This window comes from Pteropus medius, unplaced genomic scaffold, assembly GCF_902729225.1.
Source record: "Pteropus medius unplaced genomic scaffold, Ma_sr-lr_union100, whole genome shotgun sequence".
NCBI lineage: Eukaryota > Metazoa > Chordata > Mammalia > Chiroptera > Pteropodidae > Pteropus > Pteropus medius.
In genome coordinates, this window is record NW_024347420.1 from 47,253 (window position 1) to 74,244 (window position 26,992).

General features: G+C 35.9%; 1 protein-coding gene, 1 long non-coding RNA gene and 2 pseudogenes across 2 annotated transcripts; 1 reads left to right on the forward strand and 3 right to left on the reverse strand.

Moving 5' to 3' along the window:
* The window catches only part of LOC120614196 (spermatogenesis-associated protein 31A6-like), a 29,584-nt pseudogene extending 10,696 nt beyond the window's left edge, over nucleotides 1–18,888 (reverse strand).
* On the reverse strand, nucleotides 1,544–2,942 carry LOC120614197 (zinc finger protein 658B-like). Its single transcript, XM_039876985.1, has 2 exons — nucleotides 2,261–2,942; nucleotides 1,544–2,092 (listed from the first exon to the last, which is right to left on the reverse strand). The coding sequence occupies exons 1-2, from the start codon at nucleotides 2,910–2,912 to the stop codon at nucleotides 1,770–1,772; spliced, it is 975 nt and encodes a 324-aa protein (XP_039732919.1). The 5' UTR covers nucleotides 2,913–2,942; the 3' UTR covers nucleotides 1,544–1,769.
* LOC120614198 (probable ribosome biogenesis protein RLP24) lies at nucleotides 14,393–15,373 on the forward strand (annotated as a pseudogene).
* A 3,544-nt stretch (nucleotides 18,889–22,432) lies between the features above and the next one.
* LOC120614199 (uncharacterized) lies at nucleotides 22,433–24,386 on the reverse strand. Its single transcript, XR_005655884.1, has 2 exons — nucleotides 24,213–24,386; nucleotides 22,433–23,788 (listed from the first exon to the last, which is right to left on the reverse strand). It is a non-coding gene; the product is annotated as an uncharacterized LOC120614199 (long non-coding RNA).
* Between the last annotated feature and the right edge of the window lie 2,606 nt (nucleotides 24,387–26,992).

Sequence of the window (26,992 nt, forward strand, 5' to 3'; positions counted from 1 at the left end):
GTCACCTAGTTCCATTGCCCCTTAGAGATCTTGACTCGAGGCCCACCAATTCCATAATCCTTGAAAATCTGAAGTTGATTCTGAAAATTTGGCTATTTCCTGGGGAAAATTTGGCTATTTCCTCAGCTCCAGCTTCCCCACATAATGTTTTTTGTCTTGTATAAACCCAGACACAGAACTTTTACACTTACTTAGTTGTGTGAATTTTAAATAGTGTTTGTTTTGTCACATTTTCAATCAGAGAGACCTATATACAAAAAATTAAAAATGTATTATTCAAATTCAAAGATCTAAATATGAAAGAATTATATGTAATTAAGCCTTTAAATGATAACTTTATAAATTTGGATCATTTATAATTTTGGAGTTCGTAAAGCTTTCAACGGCACAAAGACTTTTGGGACATTAACACACACACACTCATCCTTTTACAAACCAATTCAGTATTTTCAAATCCAATAATCCATAATTTTCTACTTAAGATTTTTTTATTCGTTGACTTGACCCAACTTTGTATTTGCCAAAATGAAGATAGTTCTTACTCTCCACGTAAGTTTTGAAATACGTCTTAGTCCATTAAAGTTGCTATAATAAAATACCAAAGACTGGGTCGATTAGAAACAATAGAAATTTACTTCTCATAGTTCTGGAGGCTGAGAAGTCCAAGATCAGGTGCTAGCAAGTCACTTTCTGGTGAGGGCTCTCTTCCTGGTTGGTAGCCAGCACCTTCTGCTGTGTCCTCACATGGTGGGAGGGGGCTAGAGATCTCTCTGGTGCCTCGTTTATAAGACACCAATCCCATTAATGAGGGTCTATAAGCACCACCCAAAGGCCCCACCTCCTATCATTTTTAAGAGTTAGGATTTTAGCATAGAAATTTTGGGAGAAACACAAATATTTATACATATGCACATGTGCTACACCCAGAAGCCAGGAATGGGTTAAGGTGAGCTAAGGTACCAACTCTTAAGGTCTGTAGGGTGGAGGGTGAGACTAGGATTCAAAGCCTGGAGCTAATTCAGGTCTTGAGCAGTCTCTTCAGATATCCCTAGTGTGTTTCATTCATATTCTTCTTTTCTGAGTGTGCTCTGCCTTCCCCCGCCCTCCTCTCTAGACCCCTGCGACCCCAAGTCCAGCCTGAAGCATATAGAGATAGCTTTGAGTCCTATACAGAATTCTCTTATGGTTAATTCTGCATCCCCTCAGCAGCAGTCATAAGGATTCACTGAGGAGTTCACATGGGAAATCTGTCTTAACACTCCAGGTGCACTTAAAAGTAATGTGTGTCCCCTGCTTGCTGGTCATAATGTTTTTAATACAGCTTTAGTGGGAACAAGAGCACTTGAGTTTATTTGATGGTATTATTATGAATAAACACATTCACGAGCACATCTTCTGCATCTACTATCGCTTCTAAGGTCCTCAGTCTCTTCCTCCTTACCTTAAAGTAAGAATATATTACTTTTATCAAACTTTTATCAAAATTTGAGCTTTAGTCTTGTATTTATATTTGCCATGTATATTTTCTCCATTATTTTCAATATGTTTGGACAAAGTATGGAAGATTTTTATTATAATAACAAAGGAGAGTGTAAATTACATAAGATTTGACTAAATAAACATCCACCTGTATTACATTCATAAGGTTTCTCCCCTGTATGAATTCTCTGATGTGCACTAACATATGACTTCAGAGAGAAACTTTTTCCACATTCATTTCATTCATAGGGTTTCTCCCCTGTGCAAGACCTCAGATGTGCTCGGAGGTTTCAAGTACTAGAGAAAGTCTTCCGACACTCGTTACATTTATAGGGTTTCTCCCCTGTGTGAATTCCCTGATGCATACTGAGGGTTGCCTTCTGAGAAAAAGTTTTTCCACATTCGTGACATTCATAAGGTTTTTCTCCTTTGTGAACTCTCTGATGTCTACTGAGGTATGATTTCTTGGAGAAAGTTTTCCCACATTCACTACATTCACAGGGTTTCTCCCTGGTATGAATTCTCTGATGTGCTTTGAGGGCTAAATTGCGGGTGAAAGTTCTCTCACAGCCATTACATTTATAAGGTTTCTCACCTGTGTGAAGTCTCTGATGTGCTCTGAGGGCTGAATTATCAACAAAAGATCTCCCACAGTCATTACATTCATAGGGTTTCTCGCCTGTGTGAATTCTCTGATGTATTTTGAGGGATGAACTATTGACAAAAGCTTTCCCACATTCATTGCATTTATAAGGTTTCTCCCCAGTGTGAATTCTCTGATGTATCCTGAGGACTGAATCACGGGTGAAAGTTTTCTCACAGCCATTACATTTATAGGGTTTCTCCCCTGTGTGGATTCTGTGATGTGCTCTGAGGGCTGAATAATGGGCGAAAGATCTCCCGCAGTCAGTACATTTATAGGGTTTCTCCCCTGTGTGAATTCTCTGATGTGTTCTGAGAACAGATATATAGGCAAAAGACCTCCCACATTCATTACACTCATAGGGTTTCTCCCCTGTGTGAATTCTGTGATGCGCTTTGAAGGTTGAATTATCAGCAAAAGTTTTCCCACATTCATTACACTCATAGGGTTTCTCCCCTGTATGAATTCTCTGATGTACACTGAGGTGGGTCTTGTTAGAGAAAGTTTTCCCACATTCAATACATTCATAGGGTTTCTCCCCACTGTGAATTCTCTCATGTTCTTTGAGCTGTGCAATTTTGGAGAACGATTTCCCATAGTCATTAGTTTGATAGGGTTTTATCCCTGTGTGTGTTCTGTGGTGTACTAAGACAGCAGAGTTCTTGTAAGATTTCCCACATCCATTGTTATCATAAGGCTTCTCCTTATGAACTATCACATGTTCACTGAGGTTTGATGTCTGACAAAAAGTTTTCCCACATTCATTACATGCATAGAGATTAACGCCCATATGAGTTCCAGGATAATGAATAGGGTGTGAATTTGACCAAAAGGATTTCCCGCATTCATTGCCTTGAGTTTTTTCCCCTGAGCAGGTCCTCTGATGCTGAATGAGGTGTGCATTCTTGTAAAATAATCTCCTGCATTTATTACTTTCTCATGACTCCTCTCCTGTGGTACTTTCCTGATGTACACTGAGGGGTGAGTTTTGATGCCAGAATTCTCCATATTTATCAAATTTGCAGAATTTCTCTTCTGTTTGAGTTCTCTGATATACTCTAAGGTCTAATTCCTGGAAGAAGGCATTTGTACATCCATTAAAAACACAGTACATATCTCCAGTTGGTGTTTTCTGGGCTGAGCTCTGGCTCAAGTTTTCTTCACATTTACTTCTTGCAAAAGCCTGTCCTGGAGGAGCTCTCTGAGGTTGAGTAAGGGGTGAATTCTTACTGAAGTTATTTTCATTTTTATTACATTCATAGTGCATCATAACCATGTGAACTTGATTGTATTTCGCAGTGGTGGTTTTGTCACAGGATCTACTACATTCATTAAGATCAAAGCATTTCTCCTTTGTGCCGGTTCTCGCGTGGTTAAAGAGAGTTGCTTTGTCACAGTTTTTCTTAAATTCACAATCCTGACAAGATTCTTCTCCTATTAGAGAACTCTGAGCTGTAACACAGACAACAGTCTCATCATGTGAAACTTTTCCAAACTCACTACATTCAGAAGATTGCTCCAGAGTTTGAATTTTCTGATGATCCTGCCTAAGACTGAAAGCTTTCACGTTTTTATTATATTTGTAAGACCTCTCTCCAGTATGAGTTTTCTCATGATTAATAACAAACTGTAACTTTTCACAGACATTCATGTAATTGGCCTTCTTTCTGGAACAATTTCTATCACTAATAATTAATTCAGAATCAAATGGTAAACTCGTTCTACATGAGTCACATTTACAAGGCATTTTTCCTGAAAAATCTGGAATCGAATCCAAGTTAATTCGTTTTCCTAAAACTTTCTGACCTTCTTTATTCAGTGTTTTGTTATCAATGAATATTACTTGCCACAATGGTTTCTCTTGTTTTTCCTGATTCCCCTCAATGTGGACATCAACCTTATAATATCCTAAAATGAGAAAAATTGAAAGTATCTTATGAACCTTATATTTCTCATAAGGAGCTTAAGGCCATGTTTTGTTATCTATTGTATTGTTTCTGGTAATTTTCAAAAGATTAGTAATTCATGCACAGAAACAGACACACACACTCTCCTCATCCATATCGTTTAAACAAAAAACAGCTATTATATTCAGTGCTGGCCAAGATGAAAAAAAAAATTAACAAACAAATGAAGATGCTACAAAATGGAAAGGTGGACTTTAGGACTTAAGAAATGGCACTACAGAGAATTCCAAGATTTTCTTTCTGCGTGCTGGCCTGCTGGAAAAGCCTGCAAACCAAAGTCAACAATAGGCAGAGACTAAAAAAGTTCCAAGAAAAGCCTGTTCCTTCTAGCCAACGATCTGAGGAAAAGATGGTCTAACAAAGAACTGTTCTGACAATATCCACTATACTCAAGCCTCCCTACTTCCAAAAAAGAAAACAAAAGAAAAAAGAAAAAGAAAAAAGAAGACAAGATTCTTCTCTGTGGTTCTGCCATAAATATAAAGGATGTGAACACTCTTGCAAAATTTTTCGCCACGAGCCACAGCAAGAGCGCATAGAAATGGTCATGAAGAATCCTGAGAAATTCCCATTCAAAAGGAATTCTTGGACATGGTTAACAGCAGGCATTGCCAAAAATCCACCTGGAAACATATTCCTATCTACTCTATAAAATCTGCATAGGCAAGAGGAACAAATCTGTTGCTTTAGGGTACTCATGGCTAACTCAGAGCAGGTAGGAGGGAAAAAAAAGAAAAAAAAGAAGTATAGAAAAAAAAAAAAGGCAGGAATACACAGTAGGCCCAATATTACAACTAGAAGAGATGAAGCAGTACTTGTGAAAACCATACCCTGAAAAACCAAAGACACAATATATTAAAAAGCAGCTGAATTCACATTATTGTCAAATGCATTTGAGTGTTCATAAAGACAGATCATATTCTGGGCTATAAAACAAATATTTATAAAAGAAGAGAAATCATATACAGTGTGATCTCAAGCCATCAAGAAATTATGCTGGAAATCAGGTGCGCAAAATTATTTGGAAAAATAAAACATATTTGTAAATTAATATACTTTCAATTAAACCATGGGTCAATGAAGACATCTCAGAAAAAAGTAAGATATTTTTAAGTAAATGAAATCTAAAACTGTTCAAACTATAGAAATTTATGAAATACAGCTAAAGTAGTACTCAGATAATTTTGTAGTTTATAGAGATAAATTTATAGTTTAAAATTATATACATTGAGGAAAAAAAGACCTTTAACCAGTTACCTAAGCTTTGAGAAACTATACGAAGAGAAGTGAAATATAAAGAAAGCAAAAGATAGAAAATAATAAAGATCAGAGGATACAATTGAAATTGAAAACACTCAAACCAAAGCTTACTTCTTTGAAAAGATTTTTAAATAATAAAAAGCCAGTGGAGGAAAATCGAGAAGACACATTCTCAGTATCAGAAATAAATGCAAAAGAAAATATAACTACCAACATAATAGGCATTAAAAAGATAATAAAGAATATTGAGAGAAATTCTATGCCCATAAAGTTGATAATTTACATAAAATGTACACATTCCTTGAAAACAAAAAACTACTAAACTCTCTCATGAAGAAGAAATAAGCCAAATAGATCTATTTAAGAAATTGAATATGTGGTCAAGAAATATGTAATTGAAAAAGCAGCTCTAGGACTAGATGGTGTGAACTAGTGAATTTTACCAAACATTGAAAGACGAAATAATACCAATTTTACATAATCTCTTCAAGAAAATGCAAGATGTGGGAATATTTCCTAAGTCATTTTAGGAGGCCTGTATTATCTTCATAACAAAACCAAAGACAATTCAAGAAGAAACCCTATGTAATATTTCTCATAACATAAATGTAAAAATACTGAAAAACAGTAAGCAAAAGGACACAGTGCTATATTAAAATAAATAATAAATCAGGACCAAGTGAGATTCATCCCAAGAATGCAGACTGTTGCAACATTCAAAAAAATCAATCAATGTGATTCACCATATTCATTGTCTAAAGATTAAAACCACAATCACATCAATTACAGAAAAAAAAAAATTCACTAAATTCAAAATCCATTCATCAACCTAATAAAAGGAATCCACGAAAAGCCTACAGGTAACATCACATCTAAGAGTGAGAGCCTGAATGCTTTAACCCTAAGACTCAGGAAAAGACAAGGGGGTTTACTCTCAGCACTTCTACTCAAGACAGCAATGTAAGTTCCAACTAATGCAATAAGGCAAGAATGAAAATGAAAGATACAGAGTAAGCCTACACAGCAAAATCACAAAATGATCTTTAAAAAAGCTCCTTGAACTAATAAGTGTTTTCAGCAAAGGAAAAATACAAAGCCAATACATGAAAGCCAATAATATACAAATAATGATCAACTGGAATTTGAAATCAAATACACAACATAATTTACCATAGCACCAATACACGCCACTTGGTATCTGTATGCTAAAAACTATTGATGAAAGAAATCAAAGAAATACTAAATAGAGAGGTACATGTTATTTAGGAATTAGAAAACTATATTTTTTTATGCTGATTTTGTTTGATTTATAGTCAATGCACTTCAAGCTGAAATTCCAACATTTTTATAAATATCAGAAGCTTGTTTTAAATTTCATAAAGTCATCTGAACATAAAATTCCGGTGGATTCAGTACTACCTGATGTCAAAAATTAAAAAGCTAGTGTAAGAAAGTTAATATGGTATTGGCATAAGGAAAGATATGGAGATAAATAGAGACGCCACAGAAATATGCAATCTCAGACATATAGAATGCAATCTTAGACACACACATACTGAAATGCAATGCAAATATACACTCATCTGTTTTCTAAGATCATGCAAATGTTACTCAAAGGAGAAATGATAATCTTTTCAACATACGGTGCTAGAATAACTGGACTCCCTTTTCAAAAATTTTAACTTGACATATAACTCATACTTTCTATAAAAATTAATACCAAATGGAACACAAAGTGTAAAATGTGAAATTTAAAAGTTTCTAGGAAAAAAAAAATCACAGGAATAAATCTGTTAAGAGTTCTGACATTTCTAGACAGGACGACAAAAGCATAGTCCTTACGGAAAATTAAAAATTGTACTTTATTAATGTTAATGTTCAGTTTCAGCCAGACTTCTCTGAAACCATGCCAACAGAAGTAGAGCGCAGCTCACTACTGTCAAGTGGGGAGAGGTTGCCCACTAAACCTCCACTGAAACCCATGGGAGAGATAGAGAAGGTTAACACTGGGCAGGGTTGAGAGATCGGACTCTCACTGGCCTTCTGCTTGTACTAACCACCCTGTATTCCATTAAGTGCCAGCAATACTACCTCATCTTCATTCTTCTTTCCATTTTTCAGAATCTTATTGGTTTTTTATGTATAATTTTAAGTATTTAACTGTAGTTAGTGAATAGGAAAGAATGTTTATGCCATCGTTCTCATTTAATGCTTTCTATCTTATTCTTTTCCTAAGCACAGTTATGAACATGTTTTCCTTAACATCACATAGACTATATCTAGTTCTGCTCTAAGCCACCTGAATCCGATTTTTTGTTTTGACCCATAAGTTTACCTCAGGATTCTTTAGCCACTGTTCTGATAGGACAGTGGACATGTCAAAACCAATTGTCTATGGATCATATTTGTTTCCCTGAACTTTTTGTTTCACTAATTTATTAAACTATCCCACCTCCAGCTGCAAACTACTTAACTACTCAGAGCTTTACATAAATCCTTCATATCTATTAAAGCAAGTCCTCCCACAGTGCTCTTCTAAAGGGATTTAGTTTGATATTACATCTTTACAAGTATGTCTCCACATGAATTTTTATGGAAAAGTGCTTTTTGGTTTTTTTAGGATTAACTAAAGTTGCAGCCATTTCATTGCTTTATTCTAAGATATAGTCTATAATTTGTCTTCCAGTTGATCAATTTTAAATTTCACTTTTAAATTCTTCATTATTATATTTTTGTTATTGCTCTTGATTAGTTTCTTAATATAAATGAGACTACAAATTACCTCTGTTCACTAATTCAGCTATAACTACAAGTTTCTAGTATGCACATTTATTTTTATTACTTTCTAAATGTCACGCAATTTTGAAATTGATTTCCTTCTTAATATACTGTTTAATAGAGATAATTTTCCAAAGTTCCATATCAAGGTTTTTTGTCTACTCATTTTATCATTACTTTCTACATTTATCGAACTATGTTGAGAGAATATTATTTGTGGTGATTCTAATTAGTTGAATTTATTGGTGTTTAGAATAAAACTATATTCTCACTGTCTTATGATAATTCCAAGGGAACTTGAAAGGCTTGTCCTTTAATTTCAGCATACACATATGCAACTATGTGGTCCACTTTAATACAAATATCATTTATGTCTTCTATAGCCATATTTATTAAATATGCCACAGGATTTATTCTTTCATCAGATGAGGTACAGCAGGTCCTCAAATAAATTCCTTTCATTAAATGTCATTTAGTTACAACGTTGATGAGAAAAAAAAATCAATTCCCTACAAGGACCACTGTCTGTGTGGAGTTGGCATGTTCTCCCCACGTCTGTGTGGATTTCCTCTGGGTCCTCGAGTCTCCTCTCACATCCCAAATGTGCATGTTAGGTGAACTGGTGTGTCTACATTAACCCCATGTCTGAGTGCGCGTGGTGTGTGAATGCACCCTGAGATGGAATGGTATCCTGCCCAGGGTGGGTTTCTGCCTTGAGCTGAGCTGCGGGGATATGGCCACCTGAAAAACGGAACTGGAATAAGCGGGTTAGATAATAATGATTAATCTTTCTTAAATGTATGTCTAGCTCAGATTTACATCAATGGTGATATTAGAAGTGTTTTGGATCTTTATTTTGAAGTTTGGTGATGTTTCTGCCCTAACAACTCAGTTCTTCTTTATATCAGTGAAGACTGTAATAAAGGTGGTTTTATTACAGTTCATTTCACTTAAGTCAATTTCCAGGAACCTACTGACAACATTAAGTGAAGAATTATGATCTCATAATCTTCAGCGAATCTTAAAGTCTTAGAAATTCATATTTTGTTTTATGATCATTGATATCATATTGCTTAGTGCAGCTATTCAAATACTCTTGCGCTATCAGGATTTCTTTAAAGATAATGAATTTATTGCCTAAATATAAACCTGAATGATAACAGAATATTAGACCCTAAATTATTTATTTTTATTGACTTAACAACTTTACCAATCTTTTATTTTATAACCTTTCTAACATACTATTGAGGGATATCTTTTTTAGCCAATCAGTATGATTAGACAAAGGCCAAAAAGCACATGAAAAAACTGCTTGGCATCGTTAGTGATCAGGAAAATAGTTAAGGACTAAATTATGTCTCAGTCAAATTCATATTTTGAAGCCCTAACTCCCAATGTGACTGCATTTAGAGATAAGACCTTTAGAGAGGTAACGGAGGTTAACGTGATAAAGGAGAGGCCCTATTTCTGTAGAACTGATATCCTTATAAAAACGGGAAGAAACATCAGACACCTTTCTCTCTCCATGAATGCAAAGAGGAAAGGCCCGGTGAGGACACCGTGAGAAGGTGCTCATCTGCAAGGCAGGAAGAGAGGCCTCACCACAAATCAACCCTGCTGGCCCCCTCTTCTTGGACTTTCAGCCTCCAGCACTCTGAGAAATAAATTTGTTTTTTAAGCCACCCAGGCTATGGTATTTTGTTATGCCGGTCCAGCTGACTAATACAGAAATGCAAATCAAAACCTCAATGACATAGCACCTCACATCCACTCAGATGACTACAATCAAAAAGTGAGATAATTAAGTACTGGTGAAGATGTAGAAAATTTAGAACCCTCATATGCCATCATTAGGATTATGAAATGATACAGCGCCTTTGGAAAACAGTTTGGCAGTTCTACAGAGTTATCACATAGCCAGAAATTCCGCTCCTACCTGTATGGTCAAGAGAAATAAAAGCACATGTCCATGCAAAAACTTGTAAATGGGTTTTACATCAGCATTACTCAATAACAGCCAAAAGGTTCACGGACTGATGAATGGACAAACAAATGTGGTATATCCAGACAAAGGAATATTATTTCGCAAAGAAAGGATGAAGTACTAATACATGCTACAATATGAACCTTGTAATGCAAAGTGAAAGAAACCAATCACAAAAGAACACATAATGTGTGATTCCATTGACATGTCCAGAATACCCAAATCTATACAGACAGAAAGTAGATTAGTGGTTGCCAGAGCTAAAGCGGCAGGAAATAAGGAGATAATAGCTAAAGGGCATGGGGTTTCTCCCTCTGAGGTGAAGAAAACTGACTGTGGTGTTTACATATATCTATGAATATACTAAGAGCCACAAAACTGTATGCTTTAAATGGGTAAATTGTATGATATGTGAATTACATCTCAATAAAGCTGTTTAAAAGGAAAAACGACTTTCGAAAGTGGTTCCCTCTAAAGTCTAACTACCCCAGGAGTTTCCTTCTGTCCGTGCTCACTCACCTGGGCACCTCTGGTTTGGGAATTCTTCCTCTAAGGACCAGGGCTCTTCACCTTGCTCCAACTTGAAGATCACCTGGGGTTTGGTAATGCAATACCCTGTGAACGTAACAATCCACAACAAAGACTTTATATATAGACCAGATCCACGTGCTTTTTAGATTCTGAAGGTGGAGAAAGATATAGCAGCAAGAGCAAAATGAAAGTACCCATTTGCAGTTTTCAATGGGAAAGCAATGACACAAACATCGTTTCTGTTTCTCTAAAGGTTTCAATTACCCAGGCCTCTTAAAAGCCTGAACAACATTAATCTCTACAAAGGGTCCATGTGTTTTGATGATTACAACAAAAAGGATTTGAATTCCAAGGGGAGTCACATAGTAAGACCTGCTCACCCATGGAGACAAAGTGGCTGCAGTTCTCCAGCATCACGTCTCTGTACAAGGTCCTATGAGCAGGGCCCATGTACTGCCACTCATCTGGGGTGAACTCCACAGTCACGTCTTCGAACGACACTGATCCCTGCAATGATACATTTTGTTCAAAGTTCAGAATTAAGTGACAAAGAAAATACCTTTGAGAACTACTATTTTCCTGTTTACTCTTAAGGCTCTAAAACAAATAGCTATAAAGAATGTCTACTCGTGCCCTAATTTGTCTTTAACTTTGGAGTTACTCAATTAGTTAAAAGGGTTTGTAATGTACTGTAATTCATTCATATATTTTTATGAAAAATTTCAGTGTAAAGAATTCCTACAACTCTTCTACGTCCCGAGGGATTACCCTGGGTAGTCTAGAGAATTCTAGAGAATCCTAAGATGTTCAATCCCTCCAAGGACATCAATACCATAAATAATGGGAGCCAAGGAAACAGTACATGTAAGTTGTGGAGATCCCGTACATGATTGAACTTATGTATCAATAAACGTATAAAGATATATAAATCTAGAGCTCATGGAGAACAAAGGATGACTTACCTAGGAGATGGAATCAAACAGACTAGTATGAGAACACTGCCTACACTGAAGTAACAGCGACAGATATAAATAGAAAGATCTAATCAGCAGAAGCAGTAACCAATTAGCTACCCAATCTAGCAGTATGAGCAGCTTCTTGAATGCTGGTGCCAAATACCGATATTTAAGACATACAAAAAAAAATATCTTAGAAGTTTTCATGAGACAGACCTGTTCATGCTGCTACTGACTAGTCTGTAGAACAAAAAGCTGGAACTGTCCCTTAAACTACGCATGGTTTTAGAACACAGACGGGTGCTCTAGGACAAAGACAAGCATTAAGGAGACACTAGCAATTTAGGTGGTCATGGAAATTAACAGAAGCAGTCAGACAACAACTTGAGCACATAGGGATTGGACAAAAAAAAAGTACCAGAAACAGCATCTGAGGCACCGTGAATATTAAGGAGGCTGGCAGAAAAAGTAGAGGCCACAAAGCCAGAGAAGAACTTTTCTGAAGGTAATAATGGAATCATGAGGGAGTAGAGTATTGAAAACTGAAAAAAGAGAAAGTTTCCACAACAAAGACTTTAAAGGGGGTGGGAGGAGGGAGCCGGGGGAGTTGCCGTTCAATGAGTATAAAGTTTCACTTGTGCAAAATACTAAGTTCTAGAGATCAGCTGCACAACGTGATGCCACTAGTGAATGATACAGCACTGTACATGTAAAAATTTGTCAGGAGGGTAGATCCCATGTTAAGTGTTCTTATCGCAAGTAAACAGTAGAAAGAAAGGGAAGTAGATTAAGAGACAAGAGGACAGAAACACGTTTTTTTCCAGTATTATGTATCCGGTTATATCCTCACTCATGTCTTCGGTATGACTGAGTGAATACCTTCTTTGTGTGAAGTTCAGAGCCAGTAGCTGGGAACTTAAACAAATGAATAAAAGATGAAGAACTCCCCTCATTAAGTTTATCTTAATATAAAAAATAAAATAAAATTTAACTATATTTTCCAAAACTAAAACATTAGTGAGAAAACTGTTGTTTTTTATTCGTTTCTGCCAATCTCTCTAATATGTGACTTAATAAACAGCTGGATAAAAAAAAAATTAAGCTAACAATGACAGAAGTGCAAATGGTGAAGTAGGAACCCCAGAAAATTCTCTCTTCCACAAAAACAATGAAAAAACTGGCGAAAATTATAGAAGTTAACAAAGATAATTTCTGGAAGTATACAAGAAAATTGGCTGAATCACTCTAAGTATAGTGATGTTGTATCATTTTAATATACCCTGTTCCCATCCCTCTCAAACTCTGCCACAGTTTGAGAATCCACAGGCTCCAACCTGCAGCCTGGCAACTACATGATGGGTTGTAGTTCCATCAAAGTATCATTGCCAGAAAAACTGTCATCATTTGGGCTGTTTGGTAGTTCAATGAATGACCCCACTACAAGGATATCTTTATGTGTGCTAATTTGGAGCTCATACAGTGTGTGAAAAGTCTTATCCTCAGAAGCATCTGGCCAAACATTTAAAGGCATTTGTTTAACTTATGTGGTGGGTATTAACTGAAGTGGTGGATAACAGCAGGAGCAAACAATGGCCTGATCGAGAAGCTTAAAATAGGAAATGCTGAAGAATGAGATGGCAAAAAAAGATTTTGAAAAGCTCTGATATACTCCTGAGAATCTAAAAGGCTACCCACATGCATAGAACTATGTATAGGCCCAGGGCTGACGGCATGCTCAGGAAAGACATGGGAAAGCCCTAACCTCTAGGTGACTATGAGGTTTGGCATAAGAAAGAAGTAAAGGCCACTACAGGCTTATAAACTGCCTGACTGAACGTTGAAGGAATGCCTTCACATGCACAGAGCCCTGAAGCAAAGACTGGGAGACTACTGGTTCCAGGCATTTAATGAAACTTCTGAAGAAACTTCTACTGCTACAGACCACAAAAAATATAGGTTCTACAGAATTAGTTCAGAAAAGTCACTGAACAAATAAATATCAAGGATGATCCCTATGGAAGGGAGACATTCTGATTTCTAGAGCTGCCTCATCTATGTTATTTTAAATGTCCAGTTATCAACAATAACAACAACAACAACAACAACAAACTATTAAACAAGGGGGAGAAAAAAAAGAAAGTAAGATCCATATGCAGGAAAAAGTATAATCAAAAGAAACTGCTCCTAAGGAAGGAGATGTTAGACTTCCTAGGAAACAACTTTAAATCAGTTGTTTTAAATGTGGCCAATGACCCCTAGGAAAGAATGTCTAAGGATAAAAGAAAAACATAGGAATAATATTTCACTAAGTAAAGAGTATCGATAAAAAGGAATCAAAGAGAAATTCAAGAGCTGAAAAGTACAATAACTGAAACAAAACTTTCACCAGAGGAGTTCAATAACAGATCTGAGCAAGTCGAAGAAAGAATGAACAAACTGTATAATATGTCTGTTGAAATTATGCAGTGTGAGAAACAGAAAAAATGATGAAAAATAACTATGAGTTAGCATCAAGTTTACAAGTCAATGCATAATGAGAGTCCCAGACAAAGAGAAGACATACTCTGAAAGAATATTTGAAAAAATAATTACCAAGAAGTCTCCAAATTTGATGAAAACAATCTACACATACCAAAAACTCAATGAACTTCAAGAAGGATAAACTTGGAGTAAGAGAGCTGCACCTGAATATGATAATCAAACTGTCAAAAAGACAATCTTGAAAGCAGAGAGGAAGACATGACTCATCATGTGCAACATCAATAACAGTTGATCAGGAAACAGAGGACAGGAAGCAGTGAGACAACATTCAAAGTGCTCAAAGAAAAAGGTTGTCAACCAAGAATACCCAGCAAATATGTAAAAATTAAAACTTTCCACGATAAACAAAAACAGAATGCATCAAAGGCAAAATTGCCCTACAAGAAATACTATAGGGAGTGATTCAGCAAATCTAGAGACAAAGTAAAGTAACAGTAGCTAGTGGCTTGGGGGGAATGGGACGATGGGATACTTAAAGTTTACAGAGTTGCTTTGCTTTTTAAGGTGATGTAAGTGCTCTGAATTGCTCAGCATATCAGTGATAGGTCCGCACAGGTATTCACATGAGAATCCATAAGTGTTATTTCTGTTTGCTGCCCATATACCTGGCCACAGCATGATGTTCTTCCACAATGACTACAAGTTGTTCAGATTCTGTAAATCCAAGTGTCATAAAAACTTTAAAAAGGAGCGCAACACTCAGAAGTTCAGGTGGACTAAAGCATTCTGTAAAGTAGCTGATAAAAAGCTTACAGTGGATAATTCATTTTAATTTGAAAAACATAGAACCTGTTAAGATACCAGTGAAGCTGTGGAATCAAACTACTCATGTATGAAGAGAGTCAAGGAGATCAAACAGAAATGCCAAGCTAAATTTATAATGAACAGGTTGAAAAAAAATAAAGAACAGCAGCAAGTTCTGGACATCAAAGAAATCAAACAAAACATTCCTCTCATCCGGGCCCCTTTTGCATGCAAAGGAAAGCAGCTGGATAACAAAATGGTACAGAAATTACAACAAGGTGTGGACATGGAAGTTGTTTCTGAAAATCTTTCTGCCTGCAACCATTTCTATGAGTGCACTGGAAAATCTCTAAAGATAGAGATTTAGAATGCACTGATATCTAAATGTCTAAATTATTATTTTTTTTGCATAAGGTGACCCAAATGAAAAGGATAAAAATACAGCTCTTCTACACTGCTATCTGCAAAACATCAGATATTACGGATACTAGATTGCATCTCAATGTTAAACCTTCACTGACAGATGTACTTATGTAAATCATGAAAATTCTGTAAATAAAGAAGTGAATTATAAACACGAAATGGTCAGACTACTTGGATAATGGCACTAGGTAGAAAAAAATTCATAGCTAGTGATATATAAAATAAAATTTGTTTTTAGTAAAAAAAGAAAGAAAATGCTCTAAATTGACGGTGATGTTTGCACATATCTGCAAATACACTTTATAAAGAATCGTTGAATTTTACACTTTAAATGGGTGAACATCATGGTATATGAATTCAATCTCAACGAGGCTGTTTTAAAATAATGAGAGAGGATGAATTATCACAAGACAATAAAGATTAAAGGGCCAAGGATGAAAATGGGGATGAGCCGTATGAAAGAACAAGGGAAAGAAGGTGATGCCATAAAGACAGCAACAGGGGAAGGACAGACATAGTGGAGGTGTCACAGACACTAACAGAGAAACTTTCCTGAAGGACAGAGTGAGAAGTAGAGGCAAGTGATACAGGAAAGTCAAGTAAAGAAAGGATGAGATGAGACCCACTAGATTTGATTATAATCAAGACTGATCTCAAGATCACAGGCACATGGGGAGAAAAACTAAGGCATCACGCAGAGGTTCGAACTATGAATGTAAAGTGTTGAAATATTTGAAAGAAAATAGAATTTTAAACTGTCAGATGAACAACCTGAATATCATAGGTACTCAAAATACTTATGCAGAGTAATTTTATGGATATTCAGTTGATTTATCAGGAAAATGTCTTAATTCAACCGCTATGTTTGAGTTTCTGAAAAATATAGTATTGACAGAGTTTACATTTAGCATTAAGTCTTCTGCTTTTACTGCAGAACAAGTATATTATTTTAGAGTTATCAATGGAAAGATGTTAACTAGATAACCTACTTGAAAACAACAAAGATATTTTTGTCATCAATTCTCTTTACATTCTATGAAGTTTGCTTTATCTTCTCACCAACGTCGGTCTTTAAAGAAGTACTATCTGACACTCTCACATGGATATCAAAAACCTCAGAAATAAACTTGGAGCTCCAATTTGGTAAATTTGTAATATGAGAACCTGCATATATCTACAGCCACCTTTGCTCTGCTATTCATCTGTATTTCTACATGTTCTCTGAATTCATCTGATCTACTTTTCCATGTTAACACAGAGAAGCTTAAGTTCTTATAAAATCCACTGTAAAATAAACAGGTTATTAAAAAACTGAACTCACCTGAGCTATATTCATTTTCTACTGCTCTTGGAAGGTGAAAAACTGTGAAGATTCCACTGCAGAGGAGGAAAGAGAAATGGGATCATAAGAAAGACTAAACTGCCTATAATCATCAACCTAAAAATCTCATAATAACAGCTGAAGAATAAGCTTCCCTATGGGATAACGTCCCTTTAACATTCTTGAGACGAAACAGGAAGAACCACACAGGCAGCACCACCTAAACATGTGCATGTCTGATATGATTATGTGGGCTCAACCTTGCATTTTCACTGAGTAAGGCAAACTGCTTTTTGTCAACAAATTAACAATTTATGCCTTCTGACTAATTAAAACAAAAAAATTAAAATATGTAGTAAAACAAAGGATTGGTTAAACAAATTTAGATACACCAGAGGTGAAACCTTCTACTTTCATTAAAAAAAATAATGAGAGAGGATGCCAAAAAACTAATGCCAAAAAACTACTCAGGCTATATTGTTAATCCAGTTCTTGTTATCTTTACAGTTTGAGTTAGAGTTTTCACAGAAAACTCTGAAATTAAGATGGGATGCTTTATGGAAGAAATATATTTAACTTTTTGTCCCAAGTTGGTTGCAGTTTCTAAAAAAGATATCTTAATAAGATGTTTATATTACTTAACTGTGAGTAAACAGCATTGTTCTGCTGTTTGGTTCTGCTCTGGGTGACTTCAAAAATCATTAATTTTTGGCCCAATATTTTTGGGCTTCCTAAGATGTCCAATATAGAAAATCTTTCTTCTACTATCTCTTTGCTATCTCTTTGTTCAGGAAAGAGGGAGCAACAGCATAACTCTAAATTTCACATGTGGTGATGGACATGGTATGAGAGCAGCTCAGAATCTGGAAGAGTCGAAGCAAAAACAAAATAAAAATGATGCTGTTTAGGATTTCATCAGCCCTGCTGGTTATACCTTTCCTGGACATCAGTCCTCACTAGCCACCCAGTGAAGTACCTTTTCCTATGTAGCGAGACAGTCACCCATCTCTCTCGATTACTGCCTTCTGCAAGTTGGTCCACAGTATCCACTGTCACACAGTCTATGGTGGCTTCTGGGAGTGTCGATATCACCAAGTCTCATTCGTGCTATACAGGAATCAAGACCTGCTTCTGGTGGGGCAAATCAGTACCTGCTCCTTTCCAGAAACTTCTGCCTCTGCTCTGAAACTCTGGTGAGGGGTCTTTTCTTTCATTTGAAACTTTCAACCCACACTCTAAACCTTTTGGAATTCACCAGAAATGTACTAACCAGTACTGTAGCCATTAGCTGCATGCAACTACTACATCGAAAGTGTGGATAGTGTCACAAGTCAAAATAACATTTTAAATGTATTGAATTAAATATATCGGTAAAATGAACTTCATCTCCTTTAATTTTTACTATTGCTAATGAAATTTTTTAATTATATTTTTTGTATATTTGCATTACCTTTGACTTGGCCCAAAACTGCAATAGATTATCAGATGGGGCCTTTGAGGATGGAGACAGCCTGGACAGCGCAGAAAGGTGCAAGAGCCTCAGTCTGACCCAGAAGCTATGAAGAAAACCCACAAATCCCAGGATATATTTCACGTCACACATATATCTCTGGGAATTTGAGGACAGGCTCTGTTAACTAATCCAAAGGTTGCAACTCTAGATTTGGGACAGGGAGGATTTAGAAGAGAAAGAGATAGGGAATAAAATCTATACTGGCGTCCTACCTCTCTCACCTACCAGCTTGTGCCCTGGGGTATATCATTCTGCCCCGTGAAAGTTCTTCCACTTTTGGAAATGGAGCGTTTAGACCGACAAGTAGGCTTGTTAAATGAATAAACGAAAACTAAATGTGAGGGTTTAAAAGAAAGATTAAGTGAAATAAACGAAGGGAACAAAGTCTTTTGATAGCTGCTTACAGTGATTACAAACATTCGACAAAATGTTTTGCAAATGACATCTTATTTCTCAGAAGAACTGCACGAACCACCATTACCAAGTAGCCTCAGGTTCATTGTGAACGTCATAAAGATGCATTCTCCTCCCGCCACCTGCACTCCCCGCACCAGGCCTCAAGGAGCACCCTCTCCAGACCAGGACTGAGCCCCACCGGCGCCGCGGGATCTGAAGGGGCGGATCCCGTACGCACGCGGGACTGGAGGAGGGGAGGGCCTACCTGGCCGTCCGCCGGATTCCTGCTCCCGCACCTCAGACAGACGCCTATATGACCTTCGGGGGCCCAGTGCTCTCACTCTGGGCGGGGCGCGCAGTCTCGGCTACCGCACACTCCCAGCGACGCTGTGACCGCGCCCCTCTCAGACCGGAGGCAGACGGGAGGATCGGGGTAGGCACATGCGCAAAGTGAGAGCCGAAGACCCGTTCCCAGAGGGCTCCGCGGTAGCCCCACACCTTCAAGACTACGTTTCCCATGAAGCTTTGGGACCGCAGGACGTAATTTTTTGAAGCGTTTTCGCTTCATTAACCAGTTGGAAGACGTGATAATTGGACCTGGCCCCAGGAAACTCTTGACTACCCAGAGGTTTGGGGTTAAACTTCAGTGTCAGGGCCTAAAAACACATTGCAAAACGTGGTTATGGATCAGATCCTGGCTAGAAAAACAACAGCTGCAAGAGACAATTGGGGAAACATGACGATAAACTAGATATTAGGAATATTAAAGAAAATTGCCATTACCTTGGTTAGTGAGATAATATTTGGAGGTATAGGAAATTATTTTTTGACGCTATCTAATGAGATAGTTAAAATTATGAAATCGTGTATTTGCAATTTATTTTTAAAAATTAACCAAAAGAATAAGAGAAAGCAAATAGGGCTTACTCATTAAATCTGTGTAATATGTGTGTATGATGCTCATTGTACTATGTCTGCTATTCGGAGTGTTTGAATTTATTTTTAATCCGTAATAAAAGACTTGTGCTGGGTGGGAAGGGCGAAAGGAGGTTAGGGAGTTTAATGCCGCTCCAGAAGTGTACCTTTTAAAATCAAGTTGCCAAAAGAAGTAAAGGTGCACACAAGTGTCTCTTTCATAGCTATGAAATAGAACACATACGACAATGTGGTGCCAGCATTAACATCAAAAGAGGAACATCTGTGACCAGCAGGGCGGGGGAGGCAATAATCTACTTTGGTTCAAATTATACAAGTCATACATGAAAATATATACAATCGGAAATAAGAAAAATATTATTGCGTCGATTTCGCATTTCCATAGGTAAACTTTCTTTGAAACTTAATGTGCGCACACATCAAATTGAGACATATGGACAATAACATAATTATGCTTTCTAGTAGACTTTTTGAGAAGTTTTAAGCTTATGGAATAATTGAGCAGAAAGCACAGAGTTCCCATGTACCCCTCTCTCATCACCCCACACAGTTTCTCCTGTTATTAACATTTACATTAGTGTGGTATATTCAGAAAAAGTAGTAGATGATATACTATTACTAGCTAAAGCCCATAGTTTACATTAGCAGTCACTCTGTTGTACAGTTTTATGAGTTTTATCAAATGCATAATGTCATCTGGCATGATATCCAGCGTTACGTTATCATACGGAATAGTTTCACTGCCTACAAATCTCCTGTGCTCTTTATTCAAACTCTCCCCTCTTGCTTGCCCATCCTGAACTCCTGGTAGCCGCTCACCTTTTTACTGCCTCAACAATTTTACCTTTTGGAAATGACATGCACTTAGAATCATATACTAAGTAACCTTTTAAGAGTGGCTTCTTTCACTTAGGAAATGCAATTAAGTTTTCTTCATGCCTTTTCGTGGCTCTTTTTTTATTCTTTGGAACATATTCCATTGTATGGATGTACACAGTCTGTTTATTTGCTCATCTATTGAAGGACATGACATCTTGGTTGCTGCCAAGTGTTTCCAATTGTGAATAAAACTATAGACATTTTTGTGTAAGTTTTCAAAACAATTGAGTAATTGCCAAGGAGTGCAATTGCTAGATTGTTTAGTAGAGACTAGCTTTATAAGAAAGTGCCACATTGTCTACCAAAAGTGAATGTATCATTTTGCATTCTCACCAGCAATGAAAGAGATCTCCTGCTCCATAGCTTCACCAGCATTAAGTGTCGCCAAGTGTTTTGGACTTTGGTCATTCTAATAGGTGTGTACGGGTATCTCCTAATATGCAATTCTCTAATGACATCTGATGCTGGGCTTCTTTTCATAGGCCTATTTGCCATAAGCATACCTTCTTTTGTGAAGTGTCTTTTCAACTCTTTCACCCAATTTTTATCAAATTGTTCATTACCTTATTGTTGAGTTTTAAGAGTTATTTGTATGTTTTGGATAAAATTCCTTTACCAGATATGTCTGCCGCAAATATTTTCTCTGGGTCTGTGACTTGTCTTTTCATTCTCTTGACATTCTTCCACAGAGCAGAAGTTTTTAATTTTGGCGAAGTCAAACTGATCAGTTTATTCAGTCATGGATTACACTTTTGATGTTATATAAAACTCATTGCCAAGTTCAAGGTCACCTAGGTCTTCTATTTCATCTTCTAGAAATTTTATACTTTTCTGTTTTATTTCTAAGTTTCTTATGAGTCTATTTTTGTGACTGTGTAAGGTCTGTATCTATGTTTATTTTTCTTTGCTTTAATCTTTTTAACTCAAGAAACTGCCTTAAACTCCTTGAATATTCTTGTTTCTCAGCAGAATATAAATGCTGATAAAATACCTCTATTTTACAATTATATCACAATTATCTCATGAGTTTTCTTTCCCATATATTTCTATTCCTATTGGAATTGTAATAAAATATCCGAAATAGCCACACACTCTTCATCTAATATGTCATACTAAAATATTTTTATATGTATTCTTCATAAATTTATTTTTAAATTTATTTGTATTATTTATTATTAAATAGAGATGTAATCTTATTGCAAATTAATTGTATTCTCTTAAGGTAATATATTCAAGCATTTAGCATAGTCCCTATTATTAAATATTACTAATGTATAAATAAACATATATATTTCCCCTTGCATTTCCACTTACCACATAGTGCAATAAATAAAATAATTCCCTCAGTGAGAACATAATATATCTACTGACAAAATTAAATAGTTTGAAGGAAGACATCTGAGTGCAACAGAGACAAGGGTTGTTGTTCTGGCCTGTCTTAGTGAACGTGGGAAAGTTATTTATCTGAACTCATTTTCTGTGTTTGGTCAATGAAGGAACTGGTCTAGTTGGTATTTAGAGTCTGACAGTCTATTATTATTCCAGCCAGTTTAATCTTGGTTCTTAGATTTTTGAAGCCAGTATCTAAATACAGCTATTACCCTAACCTTTTACTGAACTTCTGTTTTGTTTTGTTTTGTTGTGTTGTGTTTTCAGCAAGACTACTCGCCTCGATCAGTGGCAAATAAACGTCATCTGAGAAACAGCTTAAGATATGCTACATAGCTTACGAAAGAGCAGAGAAATAATACTGCTTGAAGTATTTGTACTTTTTTCTTTTTGGAGAAGTTGATTGGGATTTCCCATTGCTGTGCATTCCCTACCCAGAATCATACAAGCTTTAGAGCTTATTTCTCCTGAAATCTATTAAAGGGTAAGCCAGAGCAATGCCCATAGTGGGAGAAGAAGAAACTTTACAGATAAAGGGCATCATATTCGACAATTATGGAAGAGTAGGTCATATATGTGTTTCCTGAGAGATTTTAACTTTCAAACTCATGTTGTTTTTCTGTAAGCAACTGTTTCATAATGGAAATTACCACAAAGCTTAAATACACTGGTGCCATACATATTTGACAATCTCGTGTTTCCAAAGTGAGGTGGAGAATAATTTAATCATCGACTCTGTGCAATGAAAGGACCTGTCACAATAAACCCATATGAAATATAATGTGCCTTATTACTTTACTTCGCATATATTTCTAACCAGCTTAATTATCTGTCTAAAAGAACACATTTAAAACTTATATTATTAATAGCAAACTGTAACCACAAAATGTGTTATGTTTTGAGTCAGTATCTATCTACCTTATTAGACTGTAAGGATTGTGTGTGAAAGTAAAATGTCTATTTGTCGATCAACATAACTGAACACCCTGTAAAAATTAAAACGTATAGAATGAATGAATGAGTGGATAACTGAAACAAAATAAATAAAATAGCATTTGAATGAATTAAATAAATGAATGAAAATGTAACTGCCAAGAAATGTGACAGGCCTGGGAAACTGGAAAAATAGAGTCAAAAAAGAAAGAAATCTATAAAATATGAAGTAAAAATCCATAGTAGTATGGTCTACTGATCTGGGTTCTGTAGAACATTTTCTAAAACAATATTAATTGATAATTTTTAAGAAACTGAAATTTATTATCATGTGAAGATATGAAAAACACAGATACTTAACTTGTGTAACATATTGTCACAACAAGAGTGTTTTGAGTAAAAAGAATAAATGGCAGTGTGAACAATGAAAAAAACACTGAAGCAACATATGATTGTTATTCCATTTGTATAACACAGAAGCCACTTCATAAAAGGAGAGTTATTCTCTTTGTGGTTGTTAGAATATTATCTGATATTTTTAATATTGGTACCTACTATTAAGGCTAACTGAAACATTAAACATTCATTTTTGTGAAATCTTTGTGCTAATCAATAACATACTTGCACAACAGGTTGGGAATGCTACCTTACGTTCAGAATTCTAACCTCCTCGTGTGAACATCAGGCTAGGGAACCTGTCATAACTGTACTGAAATCTTACCTACACAGCCCATTTCTGGTACAATGACATAGAATGACAATATACAAAACTCACTGAATCACTCGATAATAAGAGGTGCTTTCAAGCAGTAGGTATTCTCTTTACCACTTACAGTTCATCTCAAAGGCCAATGATAAACAATGTTCTGCCATTTTACTGTAAAGATTTTGGAGTATCTCTTCTCTGTGGGCAAATGAGACTAAGCTGACAGTCTTGACCCTTTCTGGTTCTTGGGATCTCCTGTTTGTTGAATTTAATAGCTAGCATATTATCTTTTCCTTTTTTAATGTTTCACAGCTTTTGCACGTGGCTACTAGATTTGGTTTACTTCTGTTTTTAACAAAAATAGAAAATTTTATTAAATTAGTTTAAAGCATGTTGCAGAAATTTCCACCTGGAGAAAGTGAGATTACCAGAAAGAAAAAAATTATTATTCCACAAATATATTTATTGTTTTAAAATCCTTTTAGTACTTATCCTAATGTTCTTAATTACCTACTGCTATAAAGTAGAAGTCATTTACTTAAATAATACTGTGTTTCTTTTAAATATATCCCCTTCATCAACTTTTAAAACAAATCAAACTATTGCCATGTAAACTAACAAAAGAATAAATGCATAAATTTCCTTTAATAGAACATTAAATTTGAAACTTTAATGTTTCAAAAAGTTAAGTATATGATCTTTCAATATGTTCAGTAATAATTTTACATATGATGCTGGCGTTTTCTAATCTCAAGCAGATATGTCAAGAATACAAAGCATTATGGACATAAAGCCTCATCATTAAAAGAAAAAGAAGAAAAAGACACACTTACTTTTATAGCTCTTCCTAGGAAGCAAACCAGTCTTAATGACACTGGAGTTAGAGGGATGCTGAATCTTCATTTCCTGTTATTCCAAATTTTACCAGTTATTGACAACATAATGGCTAAGAGGATATATGTAAATCCAAACTTCATAAAATAATTTTTAATTTTTTAAAGAAGCTTATGGATTAATCCTTAAGTACTAGGATGTAAATTTTACTGCGGTATAAATATTACATAATTATTTGTTTTAAATAATTGGAGAGATATATTATATAAAAATTCATCACAAGTTATAAGAAAGCAATCTTTCGATACTAATTTAAAGCATACCTTGTGAGTTAAAAAGTGAAAAAAATTTTTAAGTGAAATTTCACAGTGTAAAATATAATTCAGGATTTATGACATTTAAAAATTATGAATGATTAGGGGGAAAAAATGGCATAGATGATAGAGGCTCTGTTCATTCCTCTGATGACCAAATCAAAGTTGTGACAGAAACAAGGAGCAGCAGCAAAGAAAAATCACCTGGGATCTAGAGGAACAAGCAAGCCATACATCTAGGGAGAAATCCAAGAAAGCACCTTGCAACGGCAGAAAGTAGGACGGGGAAAGGACGTGGGGCTGCCCAGTTCCTAGCGGCTGAATGAGACTGAGGCTGTGGCAAGTGGCAGTGGCAGAAGCCTCTTAAAGGGGCCGCGTCCATGAGCAGATCTTTGTGGAGATGGACCTGCTCGCTGTGAGCACCAGTGCCGATTGGGCTGCACGCAGGGGGCACCAGGGACTTACAAGGAGACATTGTCGGAGTGAAGGCCAAGGCGAAACTCGCTCTGTACAGAAGTACAAGAAGTATTCATCATTTCCTTTTGAGCCCTGGATCCTTCCAGTGGGCAGACGCAGCACCGCCATAGCGGTGACGTAACCAAACTGGGTAACAGAGGTCCCTTCACCCAGAGGATTCCCTGAAACCCTACCTCTGCCTATCTAGGGGACAGGAAAGCCAATCAAGACACTCAATCAGAATGGCAAGAGATAAGATGCCAAGACTATAAAAATAATTTAAGGAGGATATGGGACACTATCAAGACTCCAAATATTTGTCTGATTGGCGTAACTGAAGAAAATGAAGATGTTGAACAGCTGTTTGAAGAAATCATGATGGAAAACTTCTCCAACCTGGTGAAGAAAACGAACATAAAACCTCAAGAAGCTCAGAGAATTCCAAAAATCAGGGATCCAGAGGCCCACACCAAGACACATCATAATTAAAATGCCAAAGATTAAATACAAAGAAAGAATATTAAAAACAGCAGGAGAAAAACAGATAGTTACTTATAAGGGAACACCCATGAGACTGGCAGCTGATTTCTCAAAAGAAACTATGCAGGACAAAAGGGCTTGGCATAAAATATTCAACAAGATGAAGACTCAAGATGTGCAAGTAAGAATAATATATCTAGCAAAGCTATCATTTAGAGGTGGAGGACAGATGAAGAGCTTCCCAGACGAAAATAAGCTAAAGGAATTTATCGCCACCAAACCAGTATTATAGGAACTATTGGAGGGACTTCTTTAAGTAGAAAAAACAAATATCAAACACAGAAATAAAGAATGGTAACAACTCTTAATTCTTAAATGGAAAAGAATTAAGTGCTCCAACCAAAAGATAGAGTGGCTGAAAGAATAAGAAAACAAGACCCGTACATATGAAAAGGAAGGGGATGGAAAAAGATAGTGCTTTGATGGACCAAGAAGGTATTGAAGTCAGACAAAGATAAACTCTATATGATTTCACTTATATGCAGAATCTAAGGAATAAAAAGAACAAACTAATCAACAACAGACTCACAAATATAGTGGACAATTTGGTGTCAGATAGAGAGGAGAGGGGTTTGGGGGCCTGGGAGAATGAGATGAAGGGTTAAAGAAGTACAAATTAGTAGCTGATGTATGGTCATGGGGATGAGGAGCACGGCATAGGGAATGGAGTTAGCATTAATACATTGGTTCCTGGAGGGTCAGGGGAGGGAGGGTGTAATGGGGGGGATTGTTTTATGAACTATATATATGAACTGTATACTTGAAACTAAATTTTAAAAAGGCAGGAAAAAATATAAATGATTAAAATACATATGGATGAAAATAACGTATTTAAACAAATGCATTGTAATTTAATATTTTATTAAATAAGTATATTGCGATTTTATTTTTCATTACTATCACTCTTTCCTTCAAATACTTTTCTTTATACACAAAGGCATTTTATAATTTTTATGTATTCTTTCCTTATATTTTTGTCTTTTATATTGTTCATTTTGAAGAACACAACTCTAAGAGCCTACAGTTAAATTTTACATTGTAGTTCAGTGAAGAATGGGAGAAAAATCCACTTTTGACATATAATTTTGGAACTAATGTTTTCTGCTTTGGGTCAAAGTAATGTCCCTGCTTAAAATTCTCATATCTTCATTGCCCTCCTGAGAAGCTCATGGTAATAAAGAAAAACTACTTTATAATTTAGGTTAAATTAATTTTACGGCTGCAAGAGAACCTTTAAAATTTAACTTTCCCTTTTAACTTTAATTCTTTCTTCCAGCTTTGTTAAGATATAATTGGCATATAATATTGTGTTAGTCTAAAGTGTTCAGTGTGATTTGATATACATATATATTGTTAAATTATTACAATAAGGTTAGTTAACACATCCATGACCTCCCACAGCTACCATTTTTTGTTTGTGTGCTGAGAACATTTACAATCTACTAACATTCAATATTGAAAATAATCAA

Bases quoted from the DNA above. Each gene is read 5' to 3' on its own strand.
- LOC120614197 (XM_039876985.1), bottom strand. From the start codon at position 2,912: ATGGGCGTTAATCTCTATGCATGTAATGAATGTGGGAAAACTTTTTGT. The intron at 2,093-2,260 runs ATCAGAGAATTC...CCCTCAGAGCAC, and splicing joins TGATTCAGTCCTCAGGATAC to ATCAGAGACTTCACACAGGT.